This window comes from Anastrepha obliqua, chromosome 1 (genome assembly GCF_027943255.1).
Source record: "Anastrepha obliqua isolate idAnaObli1 chromosome 1, idAnaObli1_1.0, whole genome shotgun sequence".
Taxonomy (NCBI): domain Eukaryota; kingdom Metazoa; phylum Arthropoda; class Insecta; order Diptera; family Tephritidae; genus Anastrepha; species Anastrepha obliqua.
The window spans coordinates 31,373,936-31,398,051 of record NC_072892.1 but is presented as its reverse complement, the minus strand read 5'-3'; the positions used below and the strand labels follow the sequence as shown (position 1 = coordinate 31,398,051).

Here is a 24,116-nt window from a genome sequence, read left to right as displayed (position 1 = left end):
CCACGTCGGTAATTGTTAAAGCACAAATGAATATAAAGCCTCTAAATGCAGTTTGTTTGCGTTTTTATGCGGAGAACGCCGTGGCTAGAAAGTATGTGTGTGTGCGTACATGTTTCCATTGCTTTCTCCTACTCTTCTTCTTCACAAACAAGTGATTCCCCTTCATTTTGTTTATTTATTGATGGACTCTTACGACATGGCGAATTCGGAACGCGGAATCTCCTTCTCTCTCATTCTTGTTGCTCAAGTATGACAGATTACCAAGAATCCACTTTTTAATATTGCACTTTCCTCACTTAGACCAACATAGGTACTGCATACATACAGCGCACCTAAGAGGGCGTTTCAATAAGTGCCCGTGTTTAATGGCAGAGGGCGTTCCTGAGGGAAGTTAGCACCGTTACTATCTATCAAACGACGGCAAAACAAATTTTAGACTGATTGACAGGTTAGTTTGGATTTGGCAGCTATTCGAGTAAGACATGTTTCGTGATTTTTGCTAATATGGAAAAGTTCGTTCGGTAGTTCGCTTTTTGGATGGGAAAAAATGCGAGGAGATACAAGCCAAGTTGGATGCTGTCTATGGAGACGCGTCGCCATCTGTGATCACAGTTAGAACTTGGTTCAACGAATTTAAACGTGGGCAAACATCCGTTTTTAATGAGGAGCGACCAGGACGTCCTGCAGACGTGGTTACCTAGGAAATCATTCGAAAGGTCCACGACATGATTCTCGCTGATCGACGAACGAAAAGGCGAGAAGTAACAGAGGCCATAGCTATGTCGACCGGGATGGCACTTAATATTTTACATGATTAGATGGCGATGAAAAAATTGTCAGCGATGGCTCACGGTGGACAACAAGCAGATGCGGCTGTTAGCTTCAAAATAGTGTTTGGAGCAATTCAAGTGAGATCCGAAGGAATATTAGCTTCGAGTTGTCACCGTTGATGAAAACTTGAATCATTACACCACGTTACACACATTCTGTCCTATGAACCAAATATACTTTTTCGGAAAGGGGATAAAAAATAAAAATACATGTGTATCGGCGATTTTCATGTACACGTCACAATTTTTTTTTTTTGATTTTATAACTTTAAACGAGCAATTCTTGTATGCACATCTGTATAGCCACACGATCTCAGGATTAGCTTAACGGATTTGAATGAAATTGGGCACACAGATGGTGTATCACATTTCTAAACTTTTCACCTAGGTGTTGCCACTGACAATGTTTCACGGGGTTGCCACCTGTTCGAAATTAAAAAAAAAAATTGCATGAGATATGCCGATGTGGGTATCAAAAGAAAGGTATTTCACTCCGCATTACAATAGAGATATAAAACCCCGAATTTTTTTTATTAATTTTATTATATTAAAATTAAAAATTGTTAACCGTTGCATCGATGAAAAGTCGCCACTCCTCTGAAATATGAGTGTAACCAATTTTTTCAAACATCGAATCAATATCACAACAATAAGCCAGGTTTTTTCCCCGATCTTCGTGTAATTTAAAAAATTCGTCATATGGAATACTGCTACGTCGATCACGAGCGGCTGTTATTTTAAAATCAGCCGCCACTATATTCCACTGCTTAAAGCGTGATGCAAAGAGTTCGGCTGTTCTCTTTGACAAATTTCCTTCTCGTACAAGGTCATTGAAGTCGGTTTGCGTTACTAAATGCGGCACTGCAGTCCCAAGTTCACTGGGTGTTGGTACAAATTCCGATACTTCTGGTTCGCGGCATCTCGCATTCGATGCAGGAAATGTTGATAGCATTGTTGGTGCTACTGTTGGTTCTCCATCCCTTAATTCGGGAACATCATCAAAAATCTCCATTGAAGCCGCTATACGTTCTTCTGGTGAGTACAGAACCGTTGGAATAACCGATTCTACATTAGCATAGCAAATTTTGTTGCGGCGAAAGTATTGGTACCCTTTAGTTTGAGTAAAAGTTACGCAAAAGTAGCACACTTCACTGCAGTGCTCCGTACGTGGTAGCCAAATTGTTGGTACAGAGTACTTTATTGTTGACCTTCCATCAGTAAACTTGCATAAATTTCTCTAGCAATAGTCACACACAACTTCCGGAGTATACCACCAAAAGGAACATAAGCAGTCTTGAATATTTTCTGAAACGAATTAACCACTGTTTTCGTAATATTTTTAAAATTTGTACTTAGTGCGAATAAGCCACAAACGTAACAAAAGCTATTTCGAGTCGGGCACTGCATTTTTCGTAAGATGAAATATACAGAAAGACGTTTTCGCGCAACAGAACTTAAAACAATTGTCAAAGTATACGTCTCCAGTAGCGCAACTGTCAGATGATCGGAACTTCCGGAACTGTAACAAGCACACAAACGGCACAGAGTGTGTTGTATGAAACAATAAATTAAAGGTTAATAAGTTGTTTCAAAATTTGGAGTCCCTTCAAGTTATGCCGAAAATTTAGAAAAATTTTTTTTTGAAAAAAAAAAAAATTCAAGAAAATCTGAGAATTGATAAAATTTTTTTTTTTACAATAATTTTACATAATAAAAACATTTCCACGAGTCTGCCTGCAGAAATTTAGCGTTAAAAATTGGTCCAAAGTTTTTCACACAGGCGGACTACGAGCTCTATATTTTATATATAAAAAAAATTCTGACGTGTACATGAAAATCGTGTATCGGGCACGTGTATTTTTATTTTTTCTCCCCTTTCCGAAAAAGTATATTTGGTTCATAGGACAGAAAAAAAGTTCGTTTCTGTAACGCAGTGTTATAACACACCAGAAAGTAAGCAACAATCAAAACAAGGGATTTCTCCCAGTGAATCTGTCCAAAGAAGGCGAAGGCAGTCCCATCGGCCGGAAAGGTCATGTGGACGACTTTTTGTAATGCGAACGCCGTTATCCTTATGGATGTTTTAGGAAGAACGTTGACTGGACAACACTATAGTGAGTTACTGGACCGCTTTCACAAAAAATTGAGGGAGACACGGCCGCATTTGGCGAAAAAGAAGGTGCTGTTTTCAGCACGATAACGCGCCAGCACTTCAATCCGGAGTTGTCGCCGTCAAACAGCATGTATTGCGTTATGAATTGCTGCCGCACCTCCCATATTCACCCGATCCGGCTCCGTGCAACTTCTTCTTGTTCCCTTACATGAAAAATGGCTTGTGGGGGAAAAAATTTAGTTCAAACGAGGAAATCAATGCCGATGCAGAAACGTATTTTGGAGAGTTCTTCCAATCCTATTTTTTGGAGGGGTTGAAAAATAGCCGGAGCGTTGAGAGATATATTAAAAACAAAAAAAAATTACATTTTAATTGGTGTCTTCATTTTTAACACGGGTACTTGTTGAACCCCCCTCGTACACGCATACATACATACATATGTGAAAACGGGCAAGTGCGGTAATCATACAAGTACAATGAAATTCTCTTTCAAACCGAAATAGTTCAGCCCGTTATTGTATGGCTTGTCTTGTCAACTGCACGTCAATTTCATGCTCTGCCTCCATTGTACACAATGTTTGCATGTCTACGCCCATTGCCAGGTTGGAACATCCATCAATAGTCAACACCTGTTGATCACCGACATTCTCGTACATATGTAAGTATGTGAATATGCCTCGTTTTGCTTGCTTCTATTATATGTACCTTTGTAGTATTGCACAAACATACGAGTACATATTAATAATGCAGGTGCGGAGCTTAAGGCCATTCGTATAGTGTGTAAATAAATATCTTCCTTACAGAAAAGCAAGCGCATATCCGAACATGAGAGGAATTTGTTTTCCTGTTTTTTAGTGCTCAATATTTACAACAATTAAATTTGGAAAAAAAGTTGAAGTACTATTTAACCTAATGCACATTAGAACTAATTATGTTTGGTTAGGTTAGGTTAACTCGGCTGGCATCAAGCCATGCTGGTCCCTAGCGATGCCAGATGGAGACTGACCTCTGTTAAGATTTAAGGTAGAATATTTATGTTAAATATTCGTACATTTTATATAGGGCAAATTAGGTCATATTAATTTACAGTTATATCTCTATCTTTCTAAGGAGTACTTGCTAACATCTTGATCAAAATATTCCCGAAAAATATTTAGAAAATTCAAAATACAGAAATTCAAATATTCATTCCTCAAAAGTGATTTTATAGCCTTCATAGTACTTCCCATCAACTGCAAAGCACTTAGGCCAGCGTTTAATACAACTCTAGAAACATTTCTATTTTCGGTACAGCCATCAGAGCCGTGTTCGATTTTTCTATTACTTCCTTTCTGCTGTTTAAACGCCGAAGTGGTTCCCCGTAGTGTGTTTTTGACTCGATCACACAGAAAAAAATCGCAGGGAGCCATATAAGATGAACTCGATGACTGTCGGATGCTATTCGTTTTGTTCTTGCACAAAATTTCACGGACTGGCACTGCGCGGCGTTGCGTTATCAAGGGGCAAAATCCACAAGTTGTTTTCCCACAAATCCTTTCTTTTTCAACGAATTTCTGCACGTGAACGTCTCATAATAAATAAATTAATAAATATTTGGTGCGTACACTTAGGAAAGATGTTTGACCGAGCTCCTACTCTAATTTCTGATGTGCGTCTTGTTGTTGTTTCACAAATGGAGGACCTACAGTTTTAAGCCGACTCCGAACGGCAGTGGTTTTTTATGAAGGCGTTTTTCATAGCATAAATACACTCGGAGGTTTATCATTGCATGCCGAGGGGCGACCGACTTATAACACCTTGTCTCATAACACCCAGAAAATAGTCCTTATTAACTGTCTGACCATCTGGCCAGCCGTTGTAATCCATATAAACCGTGAGCATCGCTTTCTTTTTTGAAGTACGTGGTTCCCCGTAGTGTGTTTTTGACTCGATCACACAGAAAAAAATCGCAGGGAGCCATATAAGATGAACTCGATGACTGTCGGATGCTATTCGTTTTGTTCTTGCACAAAATTTCACGGACTGGCACTGCGCGGCGTTGCGTTATCAAGGGGCAAAATCCACAAGTTGTTTTCCCACAAATCCTTTCTTTTTCAACGAATTTCTGCACGTGAACGTCTCATAATAAATAAATTAATAAATATTTGGTGCGTACACTTAGGAAAGATGTTTGACCGAGCTCCTACTCTAATTTCTGATGTGCGTCTTGTTGTTGTTTCACAAATGGAGGACCTACAGTTTTAAGCCGACTCCGAACGGCAGTGGTTTTTTATGAAGGCGTTTTTCATAGCATAAATACACTCGGAGGTTTATCATTGCATGCCGAGGGGCGACCGACTTATAACACCTTGTCTCATAACACCCAGAAAATAGTCCTTATTAACTGTCTGACCATCTGGCCAGCCGTTGTAATCCATATAAACCGTGAGCATCGCTTTCTTTTTTGAAGTACGTGGTTTGTCTGGTCTTGGTTCATTCGGAGCTCTGCACACTCTCGCCTGATGTGTGGATTGCATGTCGTACTCACAAACCCACATCTCGTCTACAGTAATGATACGTTTGATGAATGTTGGGTCACCTTCAGCATTGGAAATCATGTCTTTGGCGATTTGGCGTTCCCTTTCTTGCATGAAATTCAACTCCTTTGGCACCAACATTACAGCAACACAGCGTAAATCTAAATCATTAACTACAATACAATGTTCTGAACGGATGCACGGGCATCAGCTGTCTGTTAGTTCGCGAAATGACAGACCAGAGTATTGTTTACAAGCGCGCGGAAGCATTTTGCCGAAAGTAAACACGAAAAAAGAAAATCAGTAATGGATTTCAAATGCAATGCATTATATTTGGCTGGGAAATCACAACCAGGTATTGTTCGTGAGCTCGAGCACCTTAAGGTTAGTAAAGTTTTTGTTTATCGCACCATTACTCGTTACAATGATACTGGTAGCATCGCGAAACGTCATGGAGGTGGTCATCAAAAGACTGACTGCGTCACGTGAAATGGTTAAAAAAGTGAAGAAGCGACTTGAGCGAAATCACCGACGAAGTGCCAATGAAATGGCGAAAGAACTGAAAATATCTGATCTTAGCATCCGCCTCACACTGAAAAATGATCTCCAAGTCAAGCCTTACTAGAGCCAAAAGGCGCATGATTTCACACCAAAGCAGTAACAAGTCAGACTTGAGAGGGCAAAGGATTTGTTTCGCTTGGCCGAAAGCGGTCAATTTCCGAACAATGTGTATTTTTTTACGAAAAAATTTTTCAAATTGAGCTATTCGGAAACTTCCAAAACTATAGGGTTTATTTGACCGACCGTTCATACGAGAATTTGAGTCATTGATTGGCCACCAGGAGGCAGCAGCCACCACAGGTAATGGCTTGGGCCGATGTAACCGCAGATAGGCGCTCTCCAATCGTTCTCATCGTGTCTGGCGTCAAGATAAATGCGAAATATTATCGGAAAAGTATTCTGAAGGTTGCTTTGAAGCCGTGGGCAGACAAACATTTCTCACAAAGTTCGAGTGAACCAAGAATGGCTAAAAACAACGTTCTGAACTTCATAACGTCCACGCAATGGCTCTCAAATATTATTATTATTCCATATTCCTTTAGGAGCTTATGGATTCAACAAAAGTATTCCAAACATTTCTATTTCTAGACATAGATCTCAGTTCATTAAACGATTTTCCAGTTTCATTGCGGATAGTCCTTTGCCAAGTCATCACTGGTCTGCGGCAATGCGGTATTTCCTCATAAGGCTTTCGCAGAGTATTCCCTATCCATCCATATTTTCTTTTCTTTATTTCACTGTTGATGCTATTTTGGTGCGTACTTCTCCAGAGCTCCTCGTTTGTTATAACTCTTGGCCACCATATCTTAAGTATATTACGCAGACACCTGTTTATAGACGCTTGCAGCTTTGCGTTTGTTGCCGATGTCACAAGCCAAGTTTCCGATCCATACAACAGCACAGAGTTAACGCAAGCGTTAAAAATTTTAACCTTTGTCACTGGGCTTTCCATTGTGAAGAACTCTACAATTCGCACAATTGTAGCTATTTCTAATAAGATTTGTGATTTTCCTCGGTATACCTAACCTATTTAAGGCATCCCATATGTATTCTGTTTTCACAGAGTCAAATGCCTTTTCATAATCCACGAATGTCATATATAGGGTGATATTATATTCAATGCAATGTATTCAATTATCACTCGCATAGTGTTGATAATATCAATACAGGAGCGGTTTTGCCGGAATCCGGCTTGTTGCTTACGCAGCTTACTATTTATTGGCTCAACAATGCGGTCTAAAATGATTTTATTAAATATTTTGCCAACTGCCGGCAACAGTGCTATACCCCTCCAGTTGTTACAATCCGACAAGTTCCCCTTTTTGGGAAATTTTACCAATATCGCTTCCTTCCAATCGGATGGTATTATCTCCGAGTTCCAGATATCTCGAAAGAGGGGGTATAATATTTCTGCTGTGACATTCGAGTCAGTTTCAAAAATCTCTTCTTTACTAGGATGGTCTGTGTATATACTACGTAAGGCTCGCCTATGCTGCAACCTACTCAGTGAGATAAAGCTATTAATATCTATTTGAACGTTGACATTGAATGTCCTTTCAAAATGGTCGCGCCACACTTTCTCACTCACAAATATACCAGCCGCAAATCCAATGCATTATTCTTTTAGGCCATTTTGTCCGAACTAAAAGATTCACCAGTTTCAAGGCACTGAAAAAAGCCATTGGCCGCGAGTGGGCCAAAATACCTGCAAGGCACATTCGGACAGCTTGTGATTCGTTTCTGGATCATTTTAAGGTCATATCGAGCAAAAGTAAATTGATTCTTAATGGGTGTGCAACTAAGTTTTAAAGGTTTTTTTTCGATTTCAAAAATGTATTGTTAAAAATTGGTACAACCTATTTTATCCAAAATACTGTCCATCACTAGCTATAACTTTTTCCCACTTCTCTGGTAATGCATGGATTCTGTCCCAATAAAACTGCTCGCTTTTTTTGGATACCTTCAACCGAAGTGAAACGCACTCCCGTAAGGCCATTCTGCATCGACCGGAACAAATGGTAATCTGATGGTGCAAGATCTGAGCTATAAGCGGGTGGGGTAGGACTTCCCATCCGCTACCATCGAGATAGGTTTTGACCACTTGTGCGACATGCGGCGGAGCATTGTCATGATGAAAGATCAATGTCTCATGTCTGGTTTCCCATTCCGGACGTTTTTCCGCAATTGCTCGCTTCAATCGCATAAGTTGTTGTCTGTAGAGTGCTCCGTTTATCGTCTGACCACTTTTCAGTAGTTCGTGGTAAACGATTCCCTTCTGGTCCCACCAAACTTCAAAAGTTGGTGGCCTTCCTTCGCGCTCCTTGTCGGCTGTGTCAAAGTCACCACTTTTGAATCGTCGGAACCAGTACTCGCAGGTTGAAATTGATGGAGCATTCTCACCGTAAGCCTCACACAGCATCCGATAACTTTCCGCTGCACTTTTCTTCAGATGGAAGCAAAATAGCAATGCTTCCCGCGAATGAAGTTTTGTAGGCACAAAAACTGACATAGTCTTTGTATAAAAAAATTTTTTGTTTACACTTCGACGAAATAACACAAACTAAGAAACGACACTTAATGATGACGCTTTCACATGAAACTCGTTACACAAATACTCAGTACAATTTGACACTAGTATTACTATATGTTTTAAATCCTTTAAAACTTAGTTGCACACCCAAATTTTTACACATTTTTTTACTTTGAATTGAATAAAAGTAATTTTCCAAACTAATTTTCTTTTTTAATTTGTTACACTTCCAGTGCCCGACCCTGTAATAAAATTTATTCCATTATTTTCGTTACTGATGTTTTCATCACTTTTCGATGTCGACGGCCCGCCACTACGCTTGGCATCCTCGATGCCAGTCATAAATGACTGTTTTCTTTAGAGTATCATTACGGAAACAGCTTACCAACATTTCTAAGCTTTTCGCACCATTGAACGGATTTTTAGCGCAAAGTTTAATACAACCTCGTTGTTGCAAACTCAAATCCATTTTTGGAACTGTAAAATATCGAAAACACATCCAGAGATAGATTTAATGGTATTACGGGCGCTAAAGATTTTAATTTCCATTCCCAGTTCGCTCAGTTACTTATTCTGATGAAATCCTCTACTGTGTGAGCCGATACTCAAACACTCATACACTTTTGGCGGCACTACACATATCGTCATCATCAAGTGCATTGTTGACATTTTCAAAAGCAAACAGCATTGGATTGCACTCAGCTGCACTTGGCTGACTAAGTGGCAAATGCACTCATGTCTGCAACTAACAGGATTACTACTACGTAATACAGCTGCAAATATTTATTTTTACATAGCTGAGCTCATGGGTGCTTGCATTTATATATGTATGTATGTAGAGTGAGCATACTCTCAAAAATGTACAAACATGGGTGCTATCGAACAGACAACGGCATTTCACTACATACTTCCAAATGAATGTACATTAGATTGGATCGAAACAAAAAGTTGCAAAAAATTGGATTTGGCATCTTATTGTATAAAAAAAAATTGTTTATCCTTTTAAAAACATAGAAATGATTTGAAGATTTTTATATTTCGTTCTATTACCCTTTTGAGCTCCGACGACGCTTTCTCATAGTTTCATTTCATTTATTTCAAGACTGAAATAGAATAACGGGTTTAAGGGCCTTTTCCGATCCTTAGACCTGTACAAGATCCTTGGACCCACAAGATCACAGCTTAAATACAAACCAGACTTCACAATCCCCGACCTTAAATTAAAGAGAGAAAGACATTTCCGAAGTTGGAAAGGCAACGTGATTGGTAGATTCAGTTCTAAGATGAACTGTATTGTGGAAGCGGGCCTCTATTCTGAGCCGCTCAACTTGTCAAAAACAATTCGACTTTGCCAGCGTGTTTCAGGCAGTACTATTAGCAATCAGAGAAGTATACAAATCACATAAAACACTGCAAAGAAATTGGGGCAAGTGTAGCTATCTTTTGAGGGAGTCAAGCAGCTATCAAGGCCTTAGATTCCAATTCCATTTCATCCAAATTAGTTTTACAGTGTAGAAAGGAACTAGAATTGCTGGGTCATTGGCTTCGAATTACTCTGATATGAGTTCCCGGTCATAGGAATATGGAGGGTAATGAGAAAGCAGGCGTGCTAGCAAGAAAAGGTTCGGCACTAGACATAGCAGAGGCGATGGCAGTTGCTACTCCATACAACACAATGAAAACATCCATTGCTTTACACTGCAATGGTTTAGTCGAAAGAAGGTGGAAGCAAGTAATTACATGAATTGCAACAAGTAAAACATGGCCGTCGTAGCACATTCAGAGAACGAATTACCTGTTGGGATGCGCTCGCCCAAATATTTCACGTATCGCTGCAACTGTTGCAAGTCACAGGAAAGTAGGGGATCATGCAGCCAGACTTAAGAAAGAAAGTCTTTTCCACTATTTATGCGAATGTCCTGGTCTGGAAAGACTTCGATCTTTCGGTAAGTCTTTCTTACAGAAAATTAATGAAATCTCGGACATAGAGATAAAAAAGTTTACTGTTATACTTGGATCCCCGAAATGAGTCTGACTCAAACTACAACAACAATACATCACACGAGAACAGTGCTAATAAAACGGCGTTAGTCACTAATTAGGATTATTTCAGTAAACAACAACGGACCTCTTAAAACTAGTATGAGCTTAAATTAATAAAGATAGTTAAATAAATAAAAAAAGGAATTTAAAAATTCAAAAAATTCCTTCTTTGACAACGAAAAGTCAAGCGTAATAGAACTCGAGATCTCATTGAATTCTCTTAGTGCACGGAGAAAGTGAGCATTACGCCCATAATTCGTGTTAAGCTATTTAAGATGAGGGCATATGGAAGTCATCGCGTCGTAGATGAGATGGAGAATAAACTTTATTTTTAATTACACTAAACAAATTTTGCCTTTAAATTAATTAAAATCAAGCGGGAAATATACGAAGGTATTTTTTTTTTGTTCTCCTGATTACTCCTTTGAGAAATACAACGCTTCTCCAACGTACACGCGGTTAGATGCTATCGCCTTAGCTTTGCCGCAACTTGTGTTTATGGAAGATACATAAATCATGCAGGATGGATCTTCCAGGTGTTATTTGACTGGCCGCGTCTTCTGCTTCACTGAGGATTCAAATCTAATGCAGTTCTTGTGATGCTGAGGGCCGTTTTCTAAGAGCGTGGCCTATCCAATTCCATTTGCTGCGTGTTAACTGAAGTAAGATGGGCGGCTCCTCGTGGGTTTGTTGGGCCAGAATATTCTGCATATTCTCTTCAAGCATTTGTTGGTGAAGCATTGAAGCTTCTGTGCTAACGTTTTCGAAACAAGCCACGTTGCACTTCCATAAAGAAGCATCGTCAGTGGTGTTTCTGAAAATTTGTGAATTTGCCTAAATTTTACATAAGCGCCTGAATGCAGCTCTTTCCTTGTTTCATCCCTTGTTGGCGTCTTTCACTGCTCTGCCGTCCGCAGGTGGCAGAAGCTTTTAACGAATGTTGGTATAGTTGATTGTCAATGCCTTGGTTTTTGCGACGTTTACTTCCAACGCGACCAGCGTTACTTATCGGTCAACTTGTGCGACAGCAGGCAAATATCGTCAGCAAAGTTCAAATCCTCCAGCTGCCTGTTGATAAAGCATGTAACGCCTCTGGGGCGCGGGCTGAGTTGGCACTTGACGTCATCCAGCACGAAGAACCGGTGAGAGAGGACAACTTTGTCTGACTCCAGAGTTGGTTGAGAATGCGTCACTGATGGTACCATTGGGAAGTAATACCTATTCAGAACCCCTCATACAGAGCTTTGATCAGTCAAATTATATTCGGTGGGATTCCTCGTCTACTCAATGCTGGCCAAATTGCGCTGTATTCAAAGGTATCGAATGCCTACTTAAAGTCAATGAACAACAAGTATAGCCGCAAGCACCATTCGATGAAATGCTCGACTATGACGCATAGAGTGTTTGCTTAGTTGACGCAGCTGCATTAGGGGTGGATTCCCGTTTTGTCAACTTTTAAAGAGCTTTCGACGTGTTTCAGCCTTCCTTGAAGAATTATTGTTAGTATTTTGTGGGCGATGTTGAGTAGCGTCGCCTTTCTTCGGAAGTTTGACGATTATGCATTTGGTCCACGAAGTTTAAATGGATAGGATTTGACAGTTTTAACTACGTGTGAGCATATTTAGGGAACACTTTCGATACACGTTCAAGCCGCTCAATTGCAAATTGGTGGCAAGTCATCCAGATCAATGTTACATATTCTAGTCTAAGGCCAAGAAAGGAAGTGAGCAGTAGTTCTAGAGTATAAGGGTCCGAGAATTGAGAGCTATCTATCGCCGTCTGAAATCTTAGACAGAGTAAGAAGTAGATTCAAAAAAGTTAATGTGGTTATTAAATAGAAAGTGGGAGTCCAAATTCACTCCTCATTCATTCATCATAGCAATTACAGATCGGATTGAGCAAGTGCTTCCTTTACAATAGCTCTCCTTACGTCTCGATTCATTGCACCGATTGCACCGCTCCTTCTGGCATTTGTAGTACGTAGCGTACAGCGTTATACTTCTTGGGTGTCATCAATCTATCTTCTTGTGGGTCTTCCGCGTTTTCTGCTATCCACCAGAGTTGATGGTATTTTTCGTAGTCCTATTTTCGTCCATTCTGAGTACCTGTCCAAACCATCGTACCCTAAGCGCCGCAGCAAAGCGCACATGTTTTGATCCGTTACCAGTTGTTCGATTTCATTATTATATCTTATTCCACACATAAATCCCATCAGCTTCCTTTATAGCACCAAATATTCACCTCAGAAGCTTACGCTCAAAACGTAGGAGGTGTTTCGTAAAGTTGGTGGACAGCACCCATACCTCGCGCCTAGATCTTTGAATTCATGAACAGAGGGACGTAAAATATTAGCCTTACTATAGGATGATTGAAATAAAAAACATTTTGGGTTTCGGGAGAAGTAACATGAAAACATTGGCAAACCCATTTCGGCGGTTTTTAAAAGAATCAATTTTTTTTTAAGATGCCGCAATCTTCTCAACATAAGCTTCAATTAAGGGAGTACCTCTCCCACTGTTTCTTTTTTTTTTTTTTGTTTTTTTTTTATGGCCACCGATCCGGTCTAATACGCATATGAGTGTCAGTTTGACGGTAGTGTTGCAAAAAGTTATATTTAAGAAAAATGTCACTTTTAAAATATTTATTATCAACGCTCTCTTTAACCTTCTTCTTCTTCTTCTTCTTCTTCTTCTTCTTCTTCTTAATTGGCGCGATAAGCGACTTTGGCTGAGTTTAACAAAGCGCGCCAGCCGTTACTTTCTGGTGCTAATCGGCGCCAGTTGGACACACCAAGTGAAGCCAAGCCCTTCTCCACCTGATCTTTCCAATGCAGAGGAGGTTTCTTCCTCTGCTACCACCAGCTGGTACCGCACCGGATACTTTCAAGGCCGGAGCGTTTGTATCCATTCGGACGACATGACCCAGTCTATGTCGTCGTAAAGCTCATACAGTTCATCGTTCCATCGCCTGCGATATTCGCCGTTGCCAACGTGCAGGGTTCAAAAGTTTTCCGCAGTATTTTTCTTTCAAACACTAAAGTGAACGCCTCGTCGGACATTGTCATCGTCTAAGCTTCTGCGCCATACGTTAGGACGGGCATGATGAGAGCCTTGTAGAGTGTTAGTTTTGTTCGTCGAGAGAGGAATTTACTACCTCAATTGCCTACTTAGTCTAAAGTAGCACTTGTTGGTAGGAGCGATTCCGTTTAACCTAGACTTAGTAATTATCATACAGCCTTCGTAGGGTGAAATATTTAGATAAGGAACTATTTGCCTTTGGTGGTCTTTGGAGGTGTGCCGCCGAGGCCGCGGCGGCTATTTGGCCAATATTTTATTCCATAAGTAATTGAACTATACCAATATTATCATAATAAAGAAAAATGATAATAATTTCCTAAAAAAATTGTATTTTATTCAAAATCAACATCGGCCCTTGAAACTTAACCACCCTTTAGTTCCAAAAGGCAGATGCGGCCCATAAACGTAGTCCATAACCTAAGGAATTTTATGAAACGTTGCTCTTTTTATTGTTGTCTTTGTATCTATTTTTACTGTTTGTTGGCTTGAAGGTAGGGTTGCTATAGCTCAGCTTGCACATCACTTACATAAGGCAAAAAATTCAAATAACTCAAATACGAGGTGTGCGCAACAAATTTACTGGATCCTGTTAAGAAAAAATATAAATTAAGAAGTCTGCGATAAAAACGTTTAAGAACGCTTTAGCGAAGCTTTGTTTACAGCAAGTAGAAACAGCAGCCGCATCAGGAAGCCTTAAAATTTTATACGAGTGCGCGCGAAGGCTAGCTGACGAGAAAACATCGGCGAGGTCGCTAGTAAAAAATCTAAGTGGAGTTTTGTTGACTGATCCAGAAGAGCAACTTAAAAGATGGTTTGAAACTTTCAACAAATTTTGGAGTTTGTGTCACAAACTAACTCACTTTCAAACTTAGCGAAAGCACACTTGAGGATACAGACGGAATAGTCGGAATACCACGTATTAATAAAATCAACTGTAGGCACCCAGACATTGAGGAAATAGTAGAAGCAAGTCTCTCTCTGCAAGTAAACAAAGCGCCAAGCATCGATGGCGTACCGGCAGAAATGCTTAGAGCAGATGCGACAAGTGTAAAACTTCTATACCCTCTTTTTAAGGCTATCTGGAAAAGTGAGGAGTAGCCGTCTGATTGGTTACAAGGCAAACTAATTCAGATACCAAAAAAGGACCATCAGGTGATTGCAATAATTGGGATTAGAATGCTGCACAATACCAAGCTGAAGGTGTAATGCAAAAATTTGCTTAGCGAACAAGCCGGTTTTCGGATATTAATGTGTTGACCAAATTCCCTGTAGAATGCTTAAAAACATTGATTTACACAGTCGTTGCAATCAGATCGCAATCAGTATTGAAATCCGTAAGATAAAATGGGCCTGGATCGGACATATTTTTAGAAAACCAGTGCCATTTGCAGCGATGGCCTGAGAGTGTTTAAGGTTACTCACGTATAGGAAGTCCCAAAATCCTGTTGACGCAACCTTCAAAAGGAATTATACAGCATCAATCTCACCTGGACGCAAGCTCCAAATCAGAAATGCAGAGAGTGTATTTAAGACTATCCGAGCCCGACGGTAGAGCAAGTCGTAAAAATATTGCAGAAGAAGAAAGACGTCGTTCGATCGCCCATAGGCAAGATCGGTGGAACAGATCACCGAAAGATAGATGGACGCATGAGGTAATACCCTTTCTTACGTGGTTAGAAAGCAACCATTGGGAAACAAACTTCCATCTAACCCAATTCCTTTCAGGGCACTGAGCATTTCGAAAATACCTACATAGATTCGGCCATGATTGTTCACCAAACTGCCCAGTCTGCACAGAGAGGGAAGAAGACGCTGATCACGTCTTGTTTCAATGCCCACGAAACCTATGGCATTATAAATGGAGAAAATAAATATTGTAGATTTTATGCTAAAATCGCGTGATAACTGGAAGCGAATCTGCGCGCATGTAAAACATATCCACAATGGTTTAAGACCCGCGGAGGTTCGTAGACGAAATAACTAGCAGCCTATGAGCTAACCAGCCCCGTGAGGTAGTTCCTTTTTTGTGCAGTTCCGCAGGGAGAGTGGTAGATAGTGGAGAGGTGTTCAGGGCGTAGGTGTAGCTGTGAGGCTACAAGTCATGCATACTGATATGTCATGCATACTATTATGAGAGTTTCCTCTTCACGGTCTTCATCCCGAAAAAAAAATCATAAGTATATGAGACGTTAGTAAGAACTATTTGTCAAACCCGGAAACTTGAAAAAAATGCCTCCTCATTTTGTAAGGCTACATTACGCAAATAATTTCGTGCATCCTGCGAAAGTTTTTAATATTTGATATGAGAAAAAAAAAACAAGGAAAATTCAGCCCCTGCACAAATTATTTGATGACCGATTTACTTTCGTTTTTTTTTATTAACTATATTAAAATGTTCGCATAACTTTGGCGAACTTGTGCTCGCGAATAAATTAAAATGAGTTGGCCAACGCTCTCAGCCCCCGTGGATTGTGTTCGCAGTTTCGCCTGTTAACATAGCCACTGAGCCATAAATGTGGATCGTCTGAGAAGATGATTTTTTTGGCCAACATCCGGATATGCGTATTTACAATTGCGGTGGAGTTTCGATAATATTTACTTATAATTTTCGCACGTGCGGCAAGGGTGAAACAATACACAGTGACAAATCTTACTGCAATGTAAATGATAGCTTTAAGAGCTGCTGAAATATAATATATTCGATAAACTACTGTAGCCATCTCAATCGGAAGATGATTATTAAAAATAATTAAATCGGCAGCTAGTGAATGTCGATACAATTAAGCAGATCCTGAGCAGATCAAGAATAATCCACTCAAATTCTTCTCGGATGGTCGATTTCCTATAATTCCTAGATATTCTACATGCCCCCAACTTTAGCACCCCGATAACAGTCGGGTGGATTTCCAGAAATGAGATCGACAACTGTCCTCATTTATTATTTTTCTAAATACGCCGTTCATTCTTTAACAAAGGCCATATTAATCTCAGCTACAAACTTAAAACAAAGTTTATGAAAATTCGAAAAATTGTAATGAAAATCTCAAACTTTTTAATCAGAATTTCTAAATAAATTGGGTACGAAGCATACAGTCCATTAAATTTTAGTACTATAAAGTGTAAAGTTGAAGCGGCCTAAAATTCTCGGTGATTTTTGATAACTGGTTTCCTTCACACTGTTGCCCATTTTCTCTCCATATAAAAAATTTCATGGATTTCTTATGAGAAGAGAATGTGCAACACCGCTTAGAAAAAAGTTATAAAAAATTAAACCGATTTTTTAGCAACTTCAAATTTACTAAAATTGGACAAACTTTGAAGCTGCATGCCCAATAATTTTTCTAGAAATTCCAATTAAAAATCGTGCAATTATGATGAAAAATGTTTGGAACCTTTTGATTTTTGTATACAGTTTGAATTTAAATAATTCGCGTTCAACAAATAAAAAAGCAAAATAGTCCGAGCTGGTCAAAACGTTCAGATGCTATTGTCTTTTCGAAGGCTCATAACAAATTTTTACCACTAAATTTATGTAAATCTGAGGTCCACCCCCATATCAAGCTGAAGTTTATTGGAAATATACTTACATGGTTTTAATAGTTTCCGAAATGCCAAGAAAAACATCACGTGACAGAAACATCAGTTTCGGGGCATGAGAAATGTAACTAAAAGAAAAAAACATCAGTGAACCTAAGTTTTCTAGGTACGCTAGAATATATTAAAAATATAAATACTTTTGTCGAAATACAAATTGAATATCTCTCTGTATTTTTTTTAATAGGTATATATAATGAATGAAAAGTATGTATATACGTTGCCCTAATTTTATAAATTAACTGCTTAAAAAGTTGTTGAAATTCCTCTTCTTCTTTATTGGCGCTTACCGACATCAATTTTAAACACAATTTGAAGTTTAGTCTTTTTTCTTCACCTTCATCTTATTCAGTAGAACTCATCGTTCCATCGTCTGGCATATTTGAGGCCGTTACAGGGATCCTCCAGGGATCCAGAATCATTGAAGTAGAACTAGGAGAATCGGTGCTCAGGAGATTGGTAAGTAGAGGTACACCGCAAGGTGGAGTCCTCTCACCGTTTCTATGGAACACAGTTGTAAATAAACTTCTGTTAATACTGGAATCGGTGGGGTGTAAGCTTACGCCGATGATGTTGTCATTGCTGTCTCTGGTAAATTTGTATCTACATTAAGAGACCTAATACAAAATGCTCTAGACATACTTTCTAGGTGGGCAGAAAAGTGTGGTCTAGGAGTCAACCCAGACAAAACATAACTCATATTGTTCACTAGGAAACACAAAATCCCTCAACTAAGTCCAATTATGCTCAAGGGGGAAGCTCTTGTGATTTCGGAAGAAACCAAGTACTTGGGACTAATCATAGATAGGAAACTGACTTGGAAGTCAAACATCTTAGAAAGAGTCAGGAAAGCGAACCTAGCCTTTTATGCCTGTAAGAGAGCTTTAGGTGAGACCTGGGGAATCAAACTCATTGGCTTTACACTGCTGTTGTCAGACCCATTCTTCTATATGGAAATGTTGTCTGGCGGTGTGCTATGCAGAAAAACACCTATTCTAATTTATTGAATAAGGTGCAGAGATCAGCGGAATTAGCAATATGTGGCGTCATGAAAACCACGCCATCCATGGCTTTGGATATCATACTACATCTGCCACCCCTAGATCTCTTCTGCAAATACTCAGCGGCCTGCTCCGCTGTAAGGCTCAAAGCGAGCTCACAATGGAAGACTGTCACACATGGACATTCAACCATCTTAGACTCATACACGGATATACCCAGTGACTGTGATTATCACCCTCCCATTCTCTGCTTCGAAAGGAATTTCCTAATGAAAATCCCTTCTAGACTGGAATGGTTTGAAGAAGATCCAACACCCAACACACACGTTAAGATCTACACGGACGAGTCTAAAATGGACACCGGTGTAGGATCAGGGTTATTTTGCGAAGAGCTTTCTATTAGTGAATCCTTTAAACTACCGGATCACTGTAGTGTTTTTCAAGCGGAAATAAACGCTATTCATGAAGCCTTAAAATGGCTAAAGATAAACAGAGTATCATCAACGGATATCTGCATTCTATCAGACAGCCAAGCTGCTCTACGAGCCCTGGATGCATTCCAAACAACATCAAGGCGTGTCTTACGTTGTCGCCAATCTCTAAATGAGATGGCCAAACAATATCGTATAATCTTATGCTGGGTTCCAGGCCACAGAGATATACCAGGGAACTGTATGGCAGACCAACTTGCAAGAGAAGGTACCTGTTTGCCAGACATAAGTAATTTTATGGAGATACCTCTCGCAACTTGTAAGCTTCTCATTAAGGACGCATTAATCAGGTCTACAAATCAGAGATGGATTAGCGTTAACACCTGTGAAATTGCTAGGCAAACATGGCCAAGGCTAAATTTACGTCTGTCCAAGAGTATTATAAATTTGAATAGACTTCAAATCAGGACCTTAATAGGGGCCCTCACAGGACATTGTCTCATAGGAAATCATGCAAAGAGATTAGGCGTTTACACGCATGATTTCTGTCGTAGCTGCAGAAATGAGGAGGAATTGGAAACAATTCAACAGCTTTTTTGCACATGCCCGGCTTTAGCCAGAAGCAGGAACCGATTTTTAAAATCCTACTTCTTAACGAATATAGATAATCTATACATTTTAGGTATCAACAACCTTTTACGCTTTGTCAAAAGCTCAGGATGGTTCAATATGGAGAGGGAAATGTAGCCCAGCCCCCGCGGCTCACAACGGACCCATTCCGTGGTCTAAGTTGCATCGTTGTCTCTATGTGCGATGTGGCTGGCAAACCTAACCTAACTTACAGGGATCCTCTGGTGGTGCCGGTTCTTCCCATGGAACTTTCGCTGTTATTTTGGTATGGCAAACGTCAGTTCTCCACGCAGCAAGAAAATGTTTATTGCCTTTCATTTAAATATGCACATGCATATCTACCTTTTCAAATAAGTCGCACAAAAAGTCCAACGTTGTCAAATTTCACGATAACAGCCTCTTACCACTACTGCTGTTAAAAGTTCTGTTAAGTTTCAGATATACGTATCAAGTACTTCCCCTGCAGTGGGACAGTTGAATTTAGTTTGCATTTGAAGCTTTCAGACATCAGATAGCTACCAGAACGGTTTGTAATTTTTGTTTTTGTTTTTGAAGACAGGTATCTGGTAGTTTTATGTTTTTGCTTGGCTTTTATTGTATTTGTTATTTCTAAATAACAGCCATCTTCGATTCGTCAGTTTTCTGCTCACTATACTTGCGCTCTGCTAACTTAACGAAAAATTTGCATGTGAAAGCAACAACGGAGTTATCGAGCAAGATTCGCCACTTATGAGTATTTTTATACCGCATAAAACTGGTCTAATTCACTATATTCAGTGCTGCCAACCTTGTTTTCTGTTGTTAAGCAAATTTCTTTACGAATACTCAATAAGTGCATCCAATCAAATGACGGTTTCGTCAGCTTTTTTCCAGGGCTGCCAACGTGTGTTTATTTACACGTCCCTCGCTAACGCATGGCGAATCGAAGATGGCTAAAACTTACTTCGTTTTTTGCAGAAAATACAAATTTATGCTAGGAACAAACGAAACATTATTTTTCCGCGCAAAAATTCTACCACACAAAACTTTATTAATATCGCTCTTTTGGCTGATAAACTGGCTGATGAAGGCTCCTCAAGCATACCACTAGGCTCTCAACCCTTTCCAGGTGTCAATCCAACTATGGATTGACGACTTCACAAGACCTGTCCATAGAAACGTTGATCTCAGTTGAAATCCTTCAGAGTAGCCAAGTGCTTTGTGAAGGAACTGAACAGGAAGCTAACGACCTTTTTCCTAGAACCTAGTTAAAAGAACCGGAGAGTGCTGGTGGCAACCTTTCTCCTAAAACTTAGTTAGATGAACCTGAGTGTACTGGTATGTGTAAACATGAGGCACAACGCCTGTGGTCAGCATATGGTTACCATGGGAATCATTGGCGACCCAATATGCCGAGCCTGTCTTGAGAATAAGGAGACTGCAGAGCATTTTCTCTCTAACTGTCTGCCGTTTTCTAGAATCAGACTTAGATTGTTGGATTGTGCTGTACTGTATATGGATAAAGGTCATACTCTCCTCCTCCGGATCTCTTAAGGTTCTTTGATGAATACAAACGATTTGCGGTGTGAAGAGTGACCTCCAGCCAATTTTTCAGTCTTACCATCAAAGTCGTATCTATCCTGGCTCTCTATTCTCTCCACTGTAATATATCCGGGTGTAGTACAATGGGATTCCAGACTGAGTACTTGGACTTGTCTAATCCTTCACAAATGTAATCTAATTCGGACTTATAGACAAACTATATAGACATTTTTGCTTTAAAAACGATGCTGTGGTTAAGCGTGGACTTCAGTTACACCTCGACTCTGCACTTTCATTATTTCATTCGTTGTGTATTATAAGGCCATAATTTCAATTTCATTGCCACTCGTATTCTCAAAGGTTAATGAGCAGATTACTAATGACCATCATAGCAATTACAGCTCGGGATGTGCCAGTGCTTCTTCACAATCGCGCTCCATACGACTCGGTTCATTGGGTTGCTTCTACTAGCATTTATAAGGCGTAAATCTGCATCAACATCGTCTGCCCGTCTTCTTGGCGGTCTTTCATGCTTTTTACTGCAAACAATAGAGATTTGAAGGACTATTTCGTAACTCTGCTGTCGTTCATCCTGAGTAGGAGTCCAAACCATCTGAGCCATTGTGCTTTAGCGAAACGCACAATGTTTTGACTCGATATCAGCTGTTCGATCTCATCATTATATCTCATTCTGTAAGATCCATCAGCTTCCCTTACTGGTCCAAACATCCTTCTTGGGATTTTACGCTCAGATTAGTTTACCAGTTCAAAATCAGCAACAAGTAGTGGCTCGTGGTGGATGTGTTAAGGGCAGTTCAAGGCACACCAATAAGGATATCCGTATTAAAGTTGGACAGAGTTTCTTTATCTCTCTGGCCAAATAACGGTACTTCTGACTACGAAAGTCTACTCTTCATGAATAAAATATCCTCTCCATAAGTGTCTCGTCATACCCGCCCTACTGTATAGCGCAGAAGAATGCTTGAGACAACCTTTGGTGCGGTTTGGAAGACAACTTTTATGAACTTACTCTGGGTTGGAGACCCCAAGTGTAGGAGGACATGACTTCACCGGGTGCTTCTAATTGGCGTCAATTAACAAAAAAAGAAAGTACTATCAATGGTTTTTAACCCTACCAAAACCCGTTGAGCAGTTGCTGCGCTTTTCGAAAAGAAGAAGATCTTAAGATTTATTTATTGTGCACGATGATTACTCTCACTGTACGCTGCTCCCACTGAAATCATACAATTACCTCTGCCTGCATTTGAGAACTTAAATATACCACAAGCTTATTTACATAAAGGAGCAATATTACCGTAACAACTGCACCGTGGGATATGCATACAAACATACCTCTCTGTATAAGCTTTCGTATATTTTCATAAGTATGTATGTTTGTATGTATTTACAGCTACTTACATGGTGCGCAGCAACTTGAGGCCGTCGAAGGCGCCGTCCTCGATGCACTCCAGATGTTGCAAGTCTGTTAGAACACTATTCATCGTTTTCAGTATGTGCGAATAGAAACAAAGTTAAGTAGAATAAAATAGGATGTGGCGTCTTTTTTGTTGTATTTCCCGTACTTACAAATCCTGCAATGAAGCAGAATACTTCTTCAGGCCAGTTGTACGTACCCGCGGCAATCCTGCCGACGAGATGCTAAGCCTTTGTACTGGCACTGTAAGTGTTTGCGGCACGCGCATTAACGCCTCTCCCTCACAATGGCACTCAATTTCATCCTACAATGAAAACAAAAACAAAAATAAGTATTATATTATATATATATGTATGTATATATCTATGAAAAGTGTATTTAATTAGAGAGTAGTGAAATTCCACCAGCAGGCAAGCATGCAAATGAACAAACGAGAGGCGTGTAATGTGTGTTGTTGTTAAACAGGGTGTGTCATTTGGAGCGTGAAATAGTTTTACTAAGTTGAAGGAGCGTGTGAAATAGCAGAATGTGTAACCATCTAAAAACGGTGTCCTCCTTTACTGAAGTTTGCTTTTTGCACAGCGTAGGACAGTTACAACGATAAGGAATCGCTTCGTATTTCAATTCATTTCTGCAGCTTCCGGAGATTCTTCAGAAAAACATACCTAACTATGCCGCTTATGTTGCTTGTGAGCGATTAAATGGCAAGTAATCCAAGTAATTTTGATATGATCTTAAATTTTACGGAAAATTTGTGTATTTGTAGGTTTTAGAACAGTAAGAAGGCAATTGGAAAATTTTTGAAAAAGAATTTAAAACTTTCAGATTTATTCAATGTGGACAGTTTTTATATTTAGTTTTTAAAGTGAAATATATTCAATTCTTTCTCACGTTTTTATATTTTTGTTTTTATTTTTCAGTGCAAATCAAATAAAAAAATTGTTTGTTTTGAAAATTTGAGATTTATTCGATTTTGAAAGTTTTTGTATGCTATTTTTTTATTACGATGTTTATTTTAATTTTATCATTATAAATCACGTATAAAAAAATTTTTATTTTTTGGTTAAACATTTCTGGGAATATTTTTTTTTTGTTTTTTGTCATTTGTGAAAAACACAATAAGAAGGTAATTGAAAAAATTTTGAAAAAAATGTTAAATTTTGAAACTTAATATTATGTTGAAATAATAAATAGAAAGTTTTTTGTAAAGAGTGTTTAAAGTGAAATATCTTCAATTCTTTCTCACATTTTTATAATTTTTTTATATTTATATATTGAAATTTTTTTTTTTAATTAACAAAAATTTGATTTGAAATTTAATTAATGTTGAAAATTTTGGCATAGAGATTTTACAGTAAAATATCTTCAATTCTTTCTAAAACTTTTTTTATTATTTTATCAGGGTAAAGAACAGCGGCCGCCGTAGCCGAATGGGTTGGTGCGTGACTACCATTCGGAATTCACAGAGAGAACGTCGGTTCGAATCTCGGGGAAACACTAAAATTAAGAAAAACATTTTTCTAATAGCGGTGGCCCCTCGGCAGGCAATGGCAAACCTCCGAGTGTATTTCTGCCATGAAAAAGCTCCTCATAAAAATATCTGCCGTTCGGAGTCGGCTTGAAACTGTAGGTGCTTCCATTTGTGGAACAACATCAAGACGCACACCACAAATAGGAGGAGCAGCTCGGCCAAACACCCAAAATATGGTGTACGCGCCAATTATATATATATACAATATATGTATATATAAAGAACATAAAATTTTGAAAAATTTTCCTTTCTTTTAATATCTTGGGAATTTTGTGTTTTAATTTTATTTTTTAACTTTTTATT

General features: G+C 39.2%; 1 protein-coding gene across 1 annotated transcript in view; it reads right to left on the bottom strand.

Moving 5' to 3' along the window:
- The window catches only part of LOC129250017 (thyrotropin receptor), a 76,606-nt gene that overhangs the window by 33,749 nt on the left and 18,741 nt on the right, over positions 1–24,116 (bottom strand). The window contains exons 2-4 of the mRNA XM_054889668.1: positions 22,435–22,586; positions 22,267–22,341; positions 17,258–17,335 (exon numbers count right to left, since the gene is read on the bottom strand). Of these exons, the coding sequence (XP_054745643.1) occupies positions 17,258–17,335; positions 22,267–22,341; positions 22,435–22,586 (305 nt within the window). The remainder of the gene's footprint in view (positions 1–17,257; positions 17,336–22,266; positions 22,342–22,434; positions 22,587–24,116) is intronic.